This window comes from Carya illinoinensis, chromosome 7, assembly GCF_018687715.1.
Source record: "Carya illinoinensis cultivar Pawnee chromosome 7, C.illinoinensisPawnee_v1, whole genome shotgun sequence".
Lineage (NCBI taxonomy): Eukaryota > Viridiplantae > Streptophyta > Magnoliopsida > Fagales > Juglandaceae > Carya > Carya illinoinensis.
In genome coordinates, this window is record NC_056758.1 from 2,140,211 (window position 1) to 2,155,946 (window position 15,736).

General features: G+C 34.8%; 1 protein-coding gene across 2 annotated transcripts; it reads left to right on the plus strand.

Annotated features, from left to right (window-relative positions):
* The first annotated feature begins 425 nt into the window (after positions 1 to 425).
* Positions 426 to 12,171, plus strand: LOC122317124 (serine--tRNA ligase). 2 transcript variants are annotated; one of them, XR_006244380.1, is made up of 10 exons: positions 426 to 669; positions 780 to 850; positions 2,961 to 3,122; positions 3,203 to 3,308; positions 4,253 to 4,446; positions 4,795 to 4,898; positions 4,983 to 5,166; positions 5,621 to 5,800; positions 6,449 to 6,760; positions 12,032 to 12,171. XR_006244380.1 is itself a non-coding variant. In XM_043134054.1 (9 exons), exons 1-9 carry the CDS (start codon positions 537 to 539, stop codon positions 6,653 to 6,655), a joined length of 1,341 nt encoding a protein of 446 aa, XP_042989988.1. In that variant the 5' UTR covers positions 426 to 536; the 3' UTR covers positions 6,656 to 6,880. The 2 variants fall into 2 exon arrangements, 1 of the variants encoding a protein (XP_042989988.1); XM_043134054.1 differs by lacking the exon at positions 12,032 to 12,171 and having other exon boundaries at positions 6,449 to 6,880.
* Positions 12,172 to 15,736: the final 3,565 nt, after the last annotated feature.

Below are 15,736 nucleotides of genomic sequence, written 5' to 3' on the forward strand. Positions count from 1 at the left end.
TAAAAAATTAAAAATTAAAAAATATTTATTTCTAAATAATATTTGAGAAGAAAATATCTTAAAATATTATAAAACAGTTGTGTTGTCGAATGAAAGTAAAATCCGTTAAAAATCAGATAGTGCTGAACCGGGTCAGGGTAGCGTGAACCCGTGTCCCAAACAGAAACAGGGCCATCTTTATTCTTATTCTTAGGCCCCGCTTGGTTACACAGATAAGATGAGATGAGATAAGATGTTTTAAATAGTAATAAATAAAATATTGTTATAATATAATTTTTGAATATTAATTTTGTATTGGGATTTAAAAAAGTTAGATTGTTTATTATATTTTGTATTGGGATTTGAAAAAGGGGTAATGATGAATTGAGATGAGATGAGATGAGATTTTTGGTTTTGGCTAAACAAACAAGGCCTTAGAGTTGAGTTTTCATAGCTAGGGTTTTGTCTCGTAGAGTGGTACAAGCCCTTGCTGGCTCCTGCTTTGTTCTACATTCCATTTCCGTAGTTGCACTCACACATTCGCAGAGAGGGGGAGAATGTTGGACATCAATATCTTCCGAGTAGAGAAGGGTGGCAACCCCGATCTCATCCGCGAATCTCAACGACGCCGTTTCGCCAACGTCCAGCTCGTCGACGAGGTCATCGAGCTCGACAAAGAATGGCGAAAACGTACCGTTCCTACCTCCTCCCTCTCTCGCGCCATATTTTGTAAATTTAGTAACGTTTCTTATGGATTTTTTTAACCTTTTGTATTTTAATATTTCGGTACTGATTTTTAGATCAATTCGATCTCGAGAACCTTCGAAAGGATCTTAACAAGATCAACAAGCGAATCGCTCAACTTCGAATTGTGAGTGCTTCATACTTTTCCTTTTCATTTGTTTATGATAATTTTTTCCCGTTTTGGTTGTTTTTGTTTCTGGTTATTGGAAATTAGAGCGTAAAAAAAAAAACCAGTAAAGAGTTACTAAATCATCTTGATGAAAAGCTTGAAACATGTTTTGGTTTATTATCCATACTGTTGGAAATTTGTATTATGCTGTGAATGAATCTTTTTTGTTAACAATTACGAAAAGAAAAGGTAAGTAAGAAAAGTATTTTTGAGATATATACCCTTTGATAATAGTAGTTCGGAGAAAAGATTTCTGTAGAATATGGCTGTCCTGTTCTAAACAGGACCGTTTTGGTGAGGACACATTTTGACATTGGGCAATGGAGTGCCGAAGGATGGGACCCTATGGACACATATTGGTACCACTGCACGTTGAAAGGCATGCCTTTCTGGTATAAACCAAATGATGGATAATATTTCTTGTATCAAAAAAAGAATTTTGAAAATAACAGAAACATTAAGTGATAATACCAATGGTTGTAATCGTATGAGGATGTGCTTTGTGGGATGGACATGGGGTTGGTCGTATTTTTTTTCTTGCTTTATATATAGAAAATGGAAAATTTTCAAGCGGGCATGCATAGGAATACGGCTTATGTATGCTTGCAATCCTATAAAAAAAAAAATGTATGCTTGCAAATAAGCCAATCTATATGGGATTGTAAAAAGAGTAAAGCTATACTAAAGCCGTTACACCACACACCCCGTATGGGCTTGCCAGTGTGGCTTTTATTTTTTATTTTTTAAATGCAAAACGTACGGTCTATGATTCCCCCCAGTCTCTCCCCGAGCTCCTCCCCTCCGTGCATCTCTCTCCCCCCCCCCCCCCCCCCCCCCCCCCCCCCCCCCCCCCCCCAAGTGGTCCTTCTTGCCTTCCCCGTCTGCATTTCAAAGCCCCCTAGTAATCTTCCATTGCTTTCTCGAGAGGCTGAAGATGAATTTAATTCTATTTTTCTCTCTATTGCTTCATAAGAGTGCTAAGCTCTAGATGTGACTGAGATTATGATTGTAATATACCAAAGGAGGTCCCACAGATTTCTATTCTTACGTAATGGAATTTATCGCCTGTGTTTTTTTTTCCTCAGTGCCTATTCAGGAAGAATATCCTAAAATGTCCAAAACAAACAGGCTCCACGCGGGGCCGGGGGGAGGGGACGAAGTTCAGACTGTGCGTTTATATGGGATTGTAAAAAATGTCATCCTCCATCCCATGGGGTTGCTCGTATTGTTTTTTTCTTGCTTTATATACAGAAAATGGAAAATTTTCAAGCAGGCATATATAGGCATATGGTTGATGTATGCTTGCTGTTAACGTCGTGTTTCATACGCCTTTGGGCCGGACTTCTTGGGGGCTCAGGCCTTCTCTTACCTGCACACACAAAATCACTCCCAGTTCTAGCAGCTCTGGAGGTCGCTGGATGGAGCCTCCGATGCTTAAGTCAGTTTTGTCTAGAGGAAAACTCTCGGGAGATGGGGTGTTCATTTTTTAGCTTACCTTTCTATGGTGCTTGAGGGGATACTTATACCTGTCTCAATGGTTGGGAGCTCCATGCCCTACCTCCCTCAGTGGCCCCTGCCAGAGCCCAATTAATGCAGCTTGGCTTGAGGAGGGTGTCAGATCGTGTTGTTCCTTCAAGGTGGCGTGCTGCTTTTTCCCTGGCGACAAGGGTGTTGAGTTCCCTCTGGATCACGGTCCACCCTGCCCGTCGGCTTGACCCGCGTCCTCTTGGGCTGGGATACCCGCTGTTATGTGACCTGGAGCCGGACGGCTTGGACCAGGTGCCATGCCCGCCTGGGTTGGGCTGAACTTCTGGGGGAGAATTTTCCCCCTAAAACTTGCAAATTAGCCAATTTATTTGGGATTGTAAAAAATTTCATCCTCCTGTTGAAGAGTTAAGGAATCCAGAATTTGAAATTTGAATTATATTAAATATGTATGACCATAAGCTGTTGGACTTAATATTTCTTGAATATTAGTAATTTGAGAATTTTTTTTTTCTTGGTTTTTTAAGTAAGTTCTTGGGTTCATTTGGTATGAAACTGAGTTGTGATTTTGTATGCAAAAAAGGCTGGTGAAGACACCACTGAGATGATCAAGGATACGGAGGAAAACAAGAAGTCAGCTGCGGAGGGAGAAGTTAAAGTTCGGGAAGTTTTAAAACAATTGAATTCAAAATTAGAAACCATTGGAAATCTCGTTCATGATTCTGTTCCAATCAGCGATGATGAGGTATATGACTTGGAACATTTTGTTTTATTTCATTTTACCTAGTGCTTATTCTGATATTTGAATTGGTTATTGTGATGTAGGCAAACAATGCGGTTATAAGATCATGGGGTGAGAAACGGTTGGAGCCAAAACTAAAGAATCATGTTGAGCTTGTTGAGCTCCTTGGGATTGCAGATTTAAAGAAAGGTACTATATTGTTGTCATCCAATATTAAGGCAAAATCTTCTGTTCTAAGCTTGAAAGCATTATATCTTTTCGTAGTAACATAATATGGTGTACATAGTGTATAACTCAATTTATGCATGGGTTTGACACCGGTTCTCTTGTACTTATTATTGGTTTTTTTTTTTTTTTTGTTTTATTCTGGCTGACTGACAATTAGTGTTACTGTGTTTCAGTGGTGTCACCTCAAATCTACATCGATTGAGGTCATTATTTTTTTAACACTTCCTTTGGGTGCTTCTTCTGGTTTGACATATTTACACTTTGTGATATGACTATTTAGAAAAAGAAAAAACGATTTTTTTGTACACTTTCTGTTGAAAAGATGTATGGTAAATGTAAAAGCATGTATATCTTGGGTCTGATTTTATTCATCCTAATCTGATCAGCTTTCAGATTTGAATGTCTAGATACTTCTAAGAAAATGTAAAACTGTCATTTACGACATTGGTGGTGGGTAAGTTGTTTTCTATTCAATGAGATTAGAATCTTATAGTGTGCAATAAGTTACCTTGCTAACTCAATTGCAATGTCACTGATCTAATTTGGTCAGCTTCGTGAGTTGGTAACAACTTGTATTTACTTCGTGGAAAAAGTTTTTTTATAAGTTATCTAAGAATTGAATAGAAAATACATAAATCATAGACCAAGTAAACAAAAAGCATATAAGAGGAAAACATAACCAGAAAGTGGAAAAAAGATAATGGCAGAGCTTGACAATTGTAAGTTTGCAGTCTCATACCGTGCGCTTTTGTCCCTTCACTTTTACTGCCTCGATGTATTTCTCCATAGTGTGATAGCTGGCCTTCATAGCGCTCAAACTGTCTTAACAAATTATATAGTCATGCTTGTTATACCTATCGGGGAAATAATTTGATTCCTAATCCCAATATGCTTTAAATTTGTAGGTACTGATGTGGCTGGAGGTAGAGGTTTCTACTTGAAAGGAGATGGAGTGCGTCTTAATCAAGCTCTGATCAACTTTGGTCTTGAATTTTTGGAGAAAAGAGGATATACACCATTGCAGACTCCATTTTTCATGAGAAAAGATATCATGGCAAAGTGTGCTCAATTAGCACAATTTGATGAAGAACTTTACAAGGTAACATTTGTACACTTCTGCAAATGTCTTTAATACAATGGCCCAGAATAATTATTTTAAATGTCTAAGCTTGCTTATTATGCATTTTAAATGTTTTGGTTCTATTTGGATGCAATGTTGTCTATTTTGAGTTTTTACTTGTTATAGTAAATGTGAAAGATCCATAAGTTTGAGAATCTTCACCTTTCATTCGCCATCTTGTCACAGCTGGCTAATTCTTCATAGATAAGAGTGTGTTGGTGGCTGAGGCTTACATCAGAAAAAAGATGAAGGCCTCATTTAAGTTCTTTTCCTGCAACATATCGTCAGGTGTATAAGCTAATTGCTTCAGTTGGCTGATTATAATAGGTAACTGGTGAGGGTGATGACAAATATCTGATTGCTACAGCTGAACAACCACTTTGTGCATATCATTTGGATGATTGGATCCATCCTTCTGAGCTACCCTTAAGGTTGTAATATCTTGTTGAAGCCTTTCATGTGTAGAAAAGCATGGTTGTTGACATTTGTTAAGAATATTCATTTTTTTTTTCTAGATATGCTGGTTATTCGTCCTGCTTTCGTAAAGAGGCTGGTTCACATGGTCGAGATACTCTGGGAATATTCAGAGTTCATCAATTTGAGAAGGTTGAGCAGTTTTGCATTACTGGCCCGGAGAACAATGAATCTTGGGCAATGCATGAGGAAATGATGAAAAACTCCGAGGATTTCTACAAGATGGTATTGTTGTTGTTGTTGTTATTATTATTATTATTATTATTAATGCAATCTACAAGACAGTATTATCTTCATAAATACATGTATGCATTTAATTTTCCATTTCTTTGAAAACTCTTGATTGGCAGACTAGTTTGGTTATTTGCATGTCATTTGACCTTGGAGACCCACGAACAAGTTTTGATGGTCCAATTTCTGTGTTTTTTCTCTGTTTAGAGACTGATGTGTTTGCGTTTCATGTGTGAAATTGCATGTATAAGTGAAGTACTGAAATATTTTTGTGACTTCTGGACTTGTGATATAAGTGAAACAGGTTGAATCCTTTTCTCTCCCCACTTTGTGTAGGAGAACATGGGGTCCTATATAGGAATTCCCCTTATTGACATGATGGTCATTCTCAATTTAGTAGTGCCTTGCTTTTTAAGTCCCGAATCTGATTAATTTCTCTACGTTGCAGCTAAACATTCCCTATCAAGTTGTTGCTATTGTTTCTGGTGCTCTCAATGATGCAGCTTCCAAGAAGTATGATTTGGAAGGATGGTTCCCTGCATCTCAGACTTACAGGGAGCTGGTGTCCTGCTCAAACTGTACAGACTATCAGTCAAGAAGATTAGAAATTCGATTTGGGCAGAAAAAGGTAGATCCTGTAAATTTTTTTATTATGTCTGAACCAAGCCATAGGGTAATCACAAATTTCTGATTGCCGATCAGGGTGCCCCTATCAACAGAAATATTGAGTATATCAGTGAAATAAAGTTAATGGGAACATACAATTGACAAGAAAATAGTTCTAATTGAAGAATAAAAACTTTGAGAAACTTCAATGCTGTAATATACTAATCTTAAGTCAAGTAATTTTAATTCATCTCCTATCATTTATAAGTGAATTTCCCTCTTTAATTTCGTGCTATCGTCCAAAGTTTTATTTTAGCCAACTAGGACAGTACTAATTGCTTTGGAATTTTGGGCTCAAAATGAGGATGGTCCAAAGAATGAGAAAAGATATTTCTCTTGGGTGCTATAGTCTCTAAACTATGTCAAATACAATAAACATCAGGTTCTGGATTGTATGCCTTGTTGATAAATTGTACCTGGGAAAATTATTTTTTCTTTTTTAATTTTTCATCAAATAAATCGTACTTGGGAAAGTGAATTCCAGTCTTAACAAACTTTGATTGTAAGGCTGATAAAAAAAATGGTATGCAAGAGTTATTGAAACCTTGATTGACCCTTTTCCTTTCTGAGATAATGATTCTCTTGCCCATTAATTTTTGTGCTGTTGCAGAGCAATGAGCAAGCAAAGAAATATGTTCACTTATTGAACTCAACACTCACAGCAACAGAGAGAACAATATGCTGTATACTTGAGAACCATCAGAGGGCCGATGGCGTTGAGGTACCAGAAGCCTTGCGGGAATTTATGGGTGGAAAGACCTTCCTACCTTTCAAGAACAAGCCAGCCGACGAAGCCAAAGGGAAGAAAAAGGCCTAATTTATTGTTTAACTAACCTTTGACTGAGACTAAAATTTCAATGTTATTATCCACCCCTACTCTATTTTTCCCAAAAATGAAGCAGCAAAAACAATGGGTGGAAACTGTTATAAAATCATTAAAAAGAGAGTTATAACGTGTTATAAAATTTTCAAAAGGAGAGAGAAAGAGATAGAGTTCAGAGATGTTATGAAACTTATGAATTATTTAAAGGATTCAACGATATATATAGGAGTACAAAGGGGACTATGCATTTGACGACTAGTACTATGCATTTGACGACTAGCTCATTATGCATTATGCATTTGATGGCTAGTTAAATATGGTCATACAATTCAAGATAGTTTATAACACTTCCCTTTTGGATGATCATATTTAAATAATATGTCTCGTTAAAACCTTGTCAAGAAAAAATCTTGTGGGAAAAAAATCAATGGCGAAGGAAAAAGAGTACAGTATTTATGTGTATCATTGAGTGCTTTAGGATTGCCTTATTAAAACCTTGCAAAGGAAAATCTAGTGGGATAAAATCTTAGCAAAGGAAAAAGAGTACAATCAGCACAAGTCTTCAAGACATTACTTCTTCTGAAAAGTGTATGATAACAGGTCTTCAAACCTCCGCATTCTAATGTTCTGTATAATCTTCTTAAATGTTGCAGTTGGTAATGTTTTAGTGAATAAATCTGCCAGATTTTTACTTGACCGTATCTTCTTGATATCAATTTCAACTTTCTTCTCATGAATTGCAGTGATCTTCTTGTGTGTATCTGAAAGATAACTCGCATCTGTACATCCAACTAACTGTAGACTTAATTCATGTTGATAAAATAATCACAACTGGATCTTTCTGCTCATCACTACTCTTCTGGAGTTGTACTCTTCTGGAGTGTTTGTAAATAACACAGTTAGTAGAAAATTCATCAACATTATACCGCTAACCTCATTTTTTAATAAAAACAATGGCCAGCCTTTTAAGATTAGACAAGTATCGCGGATTTTCAACTCCTCTGTAGGTGTCAGGCGTGCTGTCAGGTGCCGCAGAGCTATGAATCTATATTTTGTCTCTTTTTTCTTGCTTCACGAGAGATATTGTATCATAATTTTCTCTATAAAAGAGATATTCAGTTCATCTTCATTCGCATATCATCTTCTTCACTTTTCTGTAATCATACTGCATTTTTACTCTGCAATCGCTTTCTACATTCTTATCCTACAATGGCTCAACGATCTTCTCATGGCCAATATATGAGGTATTCTGCACCTCATTCATCAGCTGTTCCTGCTTCTACCACAGGTGCTATCATGCAATATAATGATCTGACTTATAGGTCAGATAATGAAGTTATCTATGAGCTTGTGAGTCTCGGTACCCGATACTCATCATCCATTGTCGCATTTTCTCAGCGACTGCAATCCAGAACTTGTGGAGTTGACAATCTCCACAAGAATATTGCTATACTTCAGCGACTTCTTCTGGAGTCCAACATGAAGATAGAATCAATAAAGTAAGAGAATAGGAATTTAAAATCCTTGCTGAAATCTTCTTTTCGATTGCCCACCCCTTTAGATATGGATGCCATGCAGATTCTTGAAAAACAAGAGCGTTTGAAGAATGAGGCAAAATGTCTCAAATTTCTGTAATTCTTGCTTCAAGATAATAAAATAATATTTCACAAATATTCATATTTGTGTTTCTATCTTTTGGTAGATGTTTTGTGTGTTCTCTTTTATTTCTTCTTTAATAATGCACACTTTTTATCAAATCCATAATATGAATCTGAAATACTAATTGTATTAAAAGATGGTATTTCATGACTAATAACATCATCCGTCTTCCCCTTGAAACCGCAAAGGTTTCAGATTTATATTTCAAATATGTGCAGTTTTCATGAGCTCTTCTGGAGCCTCAATGACATTTAAATTATATATATAAACTACAATAATAGCTTGTTTCTATTTGCGTTTGGATTGTTTTAGATCATATAAGGATCTTTGAAACTTGATAGAATACATATTTTCAGATGTATTCATATTAGAAGCTTCAGACATTTTCTATCCTTCAGGGATTTTCATATATATATTATGATCCAATAATCCATATAAATATGTAGTTAATCATGCATATCCAAACTCTCGGTAACTTTCAAGCTAATAAAAATCTCAATATGATTTCAACCACTTTAAAATCATATCAATATTGTTTCTTCGAGAAACTAACTTGTGATTTCTATATCACATTTTCATATTAAAAGTTTCAGGCTTTTTATATCATGTATATAAATATCCACTGATATTTAACAAAAATCACCTCTTTAGGTGTTTGGACTTCAAATCCATATTTATCACATTTTACTTAGTGATATCAATTAATCAGGAATTGAGAAACTGACTCGTGATTTATATATCACATTTTTATTTCCTTTCCATAAATACCCACTGACATTCAACAAGCATCACCTCTTTAGGTGTTTGGACTATAAGTCCCGATGCATCATATTTTACTAGTGAATCAATTCTGCAGGAATTTTTTCTTTCAAATTTGGCCAATATTTTACGTCGTATTCTTCGACGATTCTTGATTCACTTTCATCATTACTTCTTGTAATGTCAATTGCCATTTCATATGGAAATACGTTGTCGACAACGATTTTATTTCTATCCATAATTTCTCCATTATTCATGAAATGTAACGAGATCTCGTTATTTTCAGGTACCTGTCCCTCTTCAAGGGAAGAGATTTTCATGAAAAACCTTTTCAGGAGGCACTCTTCAAGAGTTTATATAGGAGAATTTTATACAGAGAATTTGGATGGACTTTATTGCTTGTTTTGTGGGTATGGCCTCTTCAGGAGCACCAAATTATTTGTGCCTTTCTCTTTTGAGATACTTTGTCTTTTGTATCGATAAGTCTCACATGCCTTTATAGATGTCTTTAGACTGTTGAATTTCTTAATTGTCCTACAGGGACTTCAATTCTCTCTAGAATTTTAGCAGATAGAATATGAGACATTTTTATCTTATTGTATCCAAAATTTAATTATCATCCGAACTTCTGATTCACATATGATAATCAAGATAACGTTGAATAATTTCATCTTATTTGCTTCAAGTAAATTTTTCTTTCCACTTCTGATGGTAAGACTTTATAGTAACAGAATCTTCTGGTTCTTTTATGGACGTCCATATGAAAATCATTCGATTTATCGTAATTGATTTTGGATGATCAAGATAACCATGAAAAGATACAAATATTTTGAATCATATCACCTTTTGATGCATCATAATATTTGATTCAATAATTTGTATAATATCATCTCAAAGAGAAAGTTTATTGTTTTTCCAATACGAGCTTCTAGCCCGAAAAGATATTCATTATCACGTCTAATCTCTTAGTTTCTTTGAATGAAACGCATCATTCTTTTCACTTCAGAGAATAGAATGATATAATTTCATTATCATTCACTTCAGGGAATGATGTAGATCTAGTAAGACGTGAATAATGATTCTTATCAAAAGCTCATTATTTTTGCTCAGTCATTGAAAGACCTGATACAAATTTAGAATTTATTGTGAACGTTTGCATTTCATATTGCTACTTCAGGAGCATACTCGATATTGCTATTTCAGGAGCACATTCGAGACGTTCATTCAAATATATATTTTTTCCACAATTTCAATTATGCAACTTAAGGTGCATAAATTATAATGAGCTTTTGGTACAAGTATCACTCATATGAGATACTCAATAAAATTATTGATTTAGGGCGATCCTTCAGGGATGCTCCATTTCCATTCTCAAATAAATCATATCATCAATAATTTATAACAAGTATAAAAAAATAAATAAAACTTTCATTACTACAAAATATTGCAGAATATAAAAATATTTTATAATAAGATAAAAGAAATACATTAATTAAAAAGGAACACTTCCATGATCAACTCTACCACTAGAATCCTTAAAAAAATCAGAAACATCAAGACTTGTAATATCTTCTCCATCTATAGAATCTAAAGCATATGATGGTTCAGCAAAATTTGTTTCAAATTTCTTTATTTTTTCTTTGATAGAAGATTGGTATAAGTCAACTAAGTGCTTATCTGTACGACAGACACGAGCCCAATGTCCAGTCATATCACATCTATGGCATCCATCTTCATCTTTCTTTAAAAATTTGTTTTGAGGACCTTTGTCATTCTCTGAGTTGAACCATTTCTGGTGGTACAGTGTATATCTATTATTGTCCCTTTTAGTGTGGTCACTTCTAGGACCTCCACTTCTATAGTTTTTCCTACCACGTCCACGCCCTCGTTTTCTTTGAAAAGATGCATCATTCGCTTCTGGGAATGATGTAAATCTAGTACCATTCACTTCAGGGAATGATATAGAACCAGTAGGACGTGACTGGTGATTTCTTAACAAAAGCTCATTCTTTTGCTCAGCTAATAGAAGACAAGATATAAGTTCAGAATATTTTTTAAACTTTCGCTCTCGATACTGCTGCTGCAGGAGCATATTCGAGGCATGAAAAGTAGTATATGTCTTCTCTAACAAGTCATCATCAGTGACTTTTTCACCACATAATTTCAATAGCGAGCTAATTTTAAAGAGTGCAGAGTTATACTCACTAACACTCTTGAAGTCTTACAACCTCAGGTGCATCCAATCATGACGAGCTTTTGTTTTTCTGGTGTTCATATCTCTCCTTTAAATCATTCCACAAAATAAGTGGATCTTTCACCGTTAGATACTCAGTTTTTAATTCTTCATGAAGATGGTGCCGAAGGAAAATCATTGCCTTAGCACGGTCCTGTAGGGACCCTTGATTTCCTTCTTTAATTGTATTTCCCAGGTTCATCGCATCCAGATGGATCTCAGCATCAAGGATCCAAGATAAATAATTTTTTCCAGAAATGTCAAGAGCAACGAATTCCAATTTTGTAAGATTTGACATTTTTTACATATATAAATCAGGAACATAAGTATAGAATTTTCATTAAGTAATGTAACATTTCATATTCATTTTGGAAACTACAAAAATATATTGAAAAACTTACTTGAAGTAGAGGACTGCTAGCTTCAAAATCGTCAGAACTTTCGTACTGATAACGTGTTATGAAATCATTGAAAAGAGAGTCATAATGTGTTATAAAACTTTCAAAAGGAGAGAGAAAGAGATAGAGCTCAGAGAGGTTATGAAACTTATGAATTCCTTAAAGGATTTAACGATATATATAGGAGTACAAAGGGGACTATGCTTTTGACGACTAGTACTATGCATTTGACGACTAGCTCACTATGCTAGCATTATGCACTATGCATTTGATGGCTAGCTAAATGTGGTCATACAATTCAAGATAGTTTATAACAGAAATAACATGAAATTAGATTGTTTTGAGGCATTGTTGTTCGGAAATTGGAAGACCAATTTTGTGGTCTTTGTCTAAAAGCTGATTTTGTGATGGGAATAGTTGTTACCTAAATATTATATTGGATCATATCGATTTTTGTACCATTTGAAAGCTTACATTTTGTAGCAAATATGGTTGTATATGTTCCAAAAATTTGCATGAGATCCATTTTCATAGTTTTGGAGATGAGTAATGCTGGCATTAGATAATTGGTGACTATTTATGAATATGCAATTTTCTCCCCTTTTACAGGACCCGAAAATCCATTCAATACGGTCAAGTTGGCCCACAATTCACTTCAATTATGAAACTGGTTGAAAAGAAGAACATGATTTGGAACATTGGATCTAAAATATTGGGCAGAATTTTGTAATGAGAAGTCGATCTTTTAAATCCCTCCTTTCTGAAGCATAATGTTCTTATAAATTCCTTGCCAGAAGTCAATCTAGCTAACTATTGAAAATTAGACTTTTTGAACTAGAGTCCATTAAGATCAGATGTATAGAAAAAGTGTCATATCCTTAATTTTCTTTGTTGTATTTTAGCTGAGGGTCAAAAAAGGATGCCATTTCAAGCATTTGCTCATTTAATTGTCAGTCTTGCATCAATGTATTAGGACAATATAAAGATATTTTTTTTTATGCCAATTATTTGCGTATTTGTCTTAATGCATTGCGTGTAATTCATTGCTTGTTTTTGTCCAAATGCAATCATATTCCTCCCTCGTTTTCCCTGCTGAATGAGCGATTTCCCTGCTTAGGATACCAATCTCCCACCCAATTATGGAGGCGTAGGGCCATTTCAAGAAGCTCTCGATGTGATCTATGGGAATCACATTTTGTTAAATTTCAAGTTAAAAAGGAAGTGATATGAATATAGATAACCTGTGGATTAGCTTAGAAAAGAGGGCAAAAAGTCTTTGTGGTATATGTGTGAACGGTACTACTGAAATTGAGAAAGCTATATATGATATATCTCTGAACAGCACAAAAGGAAGTTCTAACTTCAAGGAGGCAGCCTTAGTTCTGCAATGGCATTTGTAATTTATAACTCAATTCAAAACAATAAACATAGTGATCAAAACTAAGGTGTAGGCGGCAATCTGACGCTGTTATCTTGCACTAACATAACATACATGCATGCATATTTTCGAACCAAAATATAGTCTTTTGATTTCATAACAAACCTTTGTAAACCTACAGTATTATGTGGAAAAGCAAACATCTGTGCTACCATTCAATCTTGTTGTTTTATCATGCAGAAGCTCTGGATCAATCTTCCATGTGATCATGCTCAGCAGTTTGATTGTGTGTATATATATTATATACAGCTAGCTCTGATATTTTCACCTTTTACCTGTTGTGTAAAGGGTCGGGACAAGAGGGTACTTGTCTCTTGCTGGCTGCGAAAAAGCCCTGATCATTTGCCGCATTATTAGAGCTTTTCTTCAAAACTTGAGACTTGTCTGCATTCTCCACCTTCTCTTTTAGATTTCTAGCCCCCAAAACTTCACGGTGTAAAGCTGAAATACTTAAGAAAATAAGTAAGAGGCACCTTACTTGAAGCCTTGACATAAACATGGCTTCTCAAGATCTAGGAGAAGACTGTCTTCTTTCCTTGCTTTGTCCCTTCTAATTTAACTTTCTCTTCGAGCTTAAGACAGAAAAGGATGAAGATCAGTTAGAGAGAGAGAGAGAGAGATGCTGAACTTATGAGTTGTGAGAGAAGTTGTTGGTTTTGGAAGGGGGAGAGGAGTGAGGTGTATTCAAAAGGAAGTGAGAGAGGAAAAAGATTATGGTCAAATCACAAAGCATGGAAAACGAGGGATGGGAAGAAGCTGAAGTTGTAGTGCAAATTGGTTGGTTTTAAAGGGAGAGTGAGGGGTATATATATACGTTCAGAGTGGGTGTGTGAAAGGGAAAAAAATAATAATAATATTTTGGTCAAATTACCAAGCATTAGACAATTAGGTTTTGTTTGCTCATCTCCAAGACTAAGCAGGAATCTACAGAACTTCAGGAAAGTGCATGAAGGTCAATGAAATGTGTTTGAGTTACTCAACAACCCGTCCTCTGATCGATCACTCCGTCTATGCCAGCCAATAATACTCAACTTCCAATACAATGCCAATATATAATCTAAAACAAGTAATGCAGCTAAAATATTGTCTCCAAAAGTGCCTCATTTTCAGGATCTTAGATTTGACTTTTCCTTTAGTTGTTATTGCTTTCTTCATTTCTGTCTTCTACATGAGTCTTAAATGCTAACGTCCATGTTAATGCAGTTCTCTAGGAATGTCTGTACTTCTTATTAATTGTTCTATTTCTAATTTATGTTTTTTGTTTCACAAACTCCGGTGCTTGCCTTTTGAAGTAACAACATAAACCTGTTAAAAGGTTTCTTTAGCTCTGGCTTTGTTGGGGTTTAGGTTTCTTGTATATAATATATTTTTCCCTAGCTTGTTTTTTTAGACTTTGCTTATGGCAGCTGTTACATTGTCACGGTCTCCTTTCTTTACCATGTAATCTTTACTGTTGGGATTTGTCTAACCTAATCTCTCTCTCTCTCTCTACGTGTCTTTGTTACAATCTAACAAAGTCATGTTAGGTTATAAATTTATTTTTGTAGAATCTTTTTATGACTTAAAAGAGTTATGCCCTTGATTTATAAAGAACTTCAAACTGACTAAGAAAAGGAGCGGGTCTAGCGGAAGACTTGATATTCATACCCTTTCTCATGAACGTGACCATATGCCGATCTCCACCTGATCACCAAGATCAAAGTCGTACTAAATTGATAAATAATAATAACTTTTATGAATTAAATTGATAAACATTAATAATGATAGATTTCAGTTTGATGTCCTTAATATCTTGCACGTGAAGATTCAGATTCTTGATCTCGTGGAAGTAAACCTCTTTCCACAAACGTTCCAATATCTTTGATTTTTCTTTTCTTTCAATTTTATAAGAGAGAATGGAATACTTCACAGTGGACAGGAAGTCCAACTCCCTTTAATTTATTAACTCTGTCTCTCTGTCTCGAAGGAAGTCTTCCTTTTAAAAAAAAAAAGGTTCTTAGGAAATGTGTCAATGGCCGATTCCGGACTAAGCAACTGTCCTAAGTACGTATTTAAAAAATAAGTAGGGTGTGAACCGAACTGGTTCTATGTTGGAAATTTGGTGTCGAAAATTATGATCCATTTTATCAAACTATTTTTAATAAAGAGAATTGCTTTAGTTACAAAGATGTTATACAAAAATAAACATACAAATTGACATGATTATATGATATATTAAGTTTAACTTTATAATCTAACTTACAATATCCACGTGAAGTTTTGGATTTACTTTTATTGGATCTCTTTATGAATATGACACTTTTTTTTTTTAAAGAAAATATCAAAATTAGATTATGTTAAGCAAAATGCACGAATTGTGGCCATTGTATATAGACTAGTTGCATTTAATTAGATATCAGTGATATTATCGCTTTAAGATTGGGAGTTTTGACTCTAAAATTACTATATAGGCGGCTAGATTTGGATATAAAGATGATTTCAACTCATCTCATCTTATAATTACCACTTTATCAAATTTTCACACAAAATATAATAAATAATTCAATTTTTTCAAATTTTAAAACGTTAAAAAATAATATTCTAATAAT

What these genes read in the sequence shown, in the direction of transcription:
- LOC122317124 (XM_043134054.1), top strand. Translation starts at nt 537, where the DNA reads ATGTTGGACATCAATATCTTCCGAGTAGAGAAGGGTGGCAACCCCGAT. An exon ending in CGACAAAGAATGGCGAAAAC is followed by an intron (nt 670 to 779) that starts GTACCGTTCCTA and finishes ACTGATTTTTAG; the next exon opens with ATCAATTCGATCTCGAGAAC. An exon ending in TTCGATTTGGGCAGAAAAAG is followed by an intron (nt 5,801 to 6,448) that starts GTAGATCCTGTA and finishes GTGCTGTTGCAG; the next exon opens with AGCAATGAGCAAGCAAAGAA.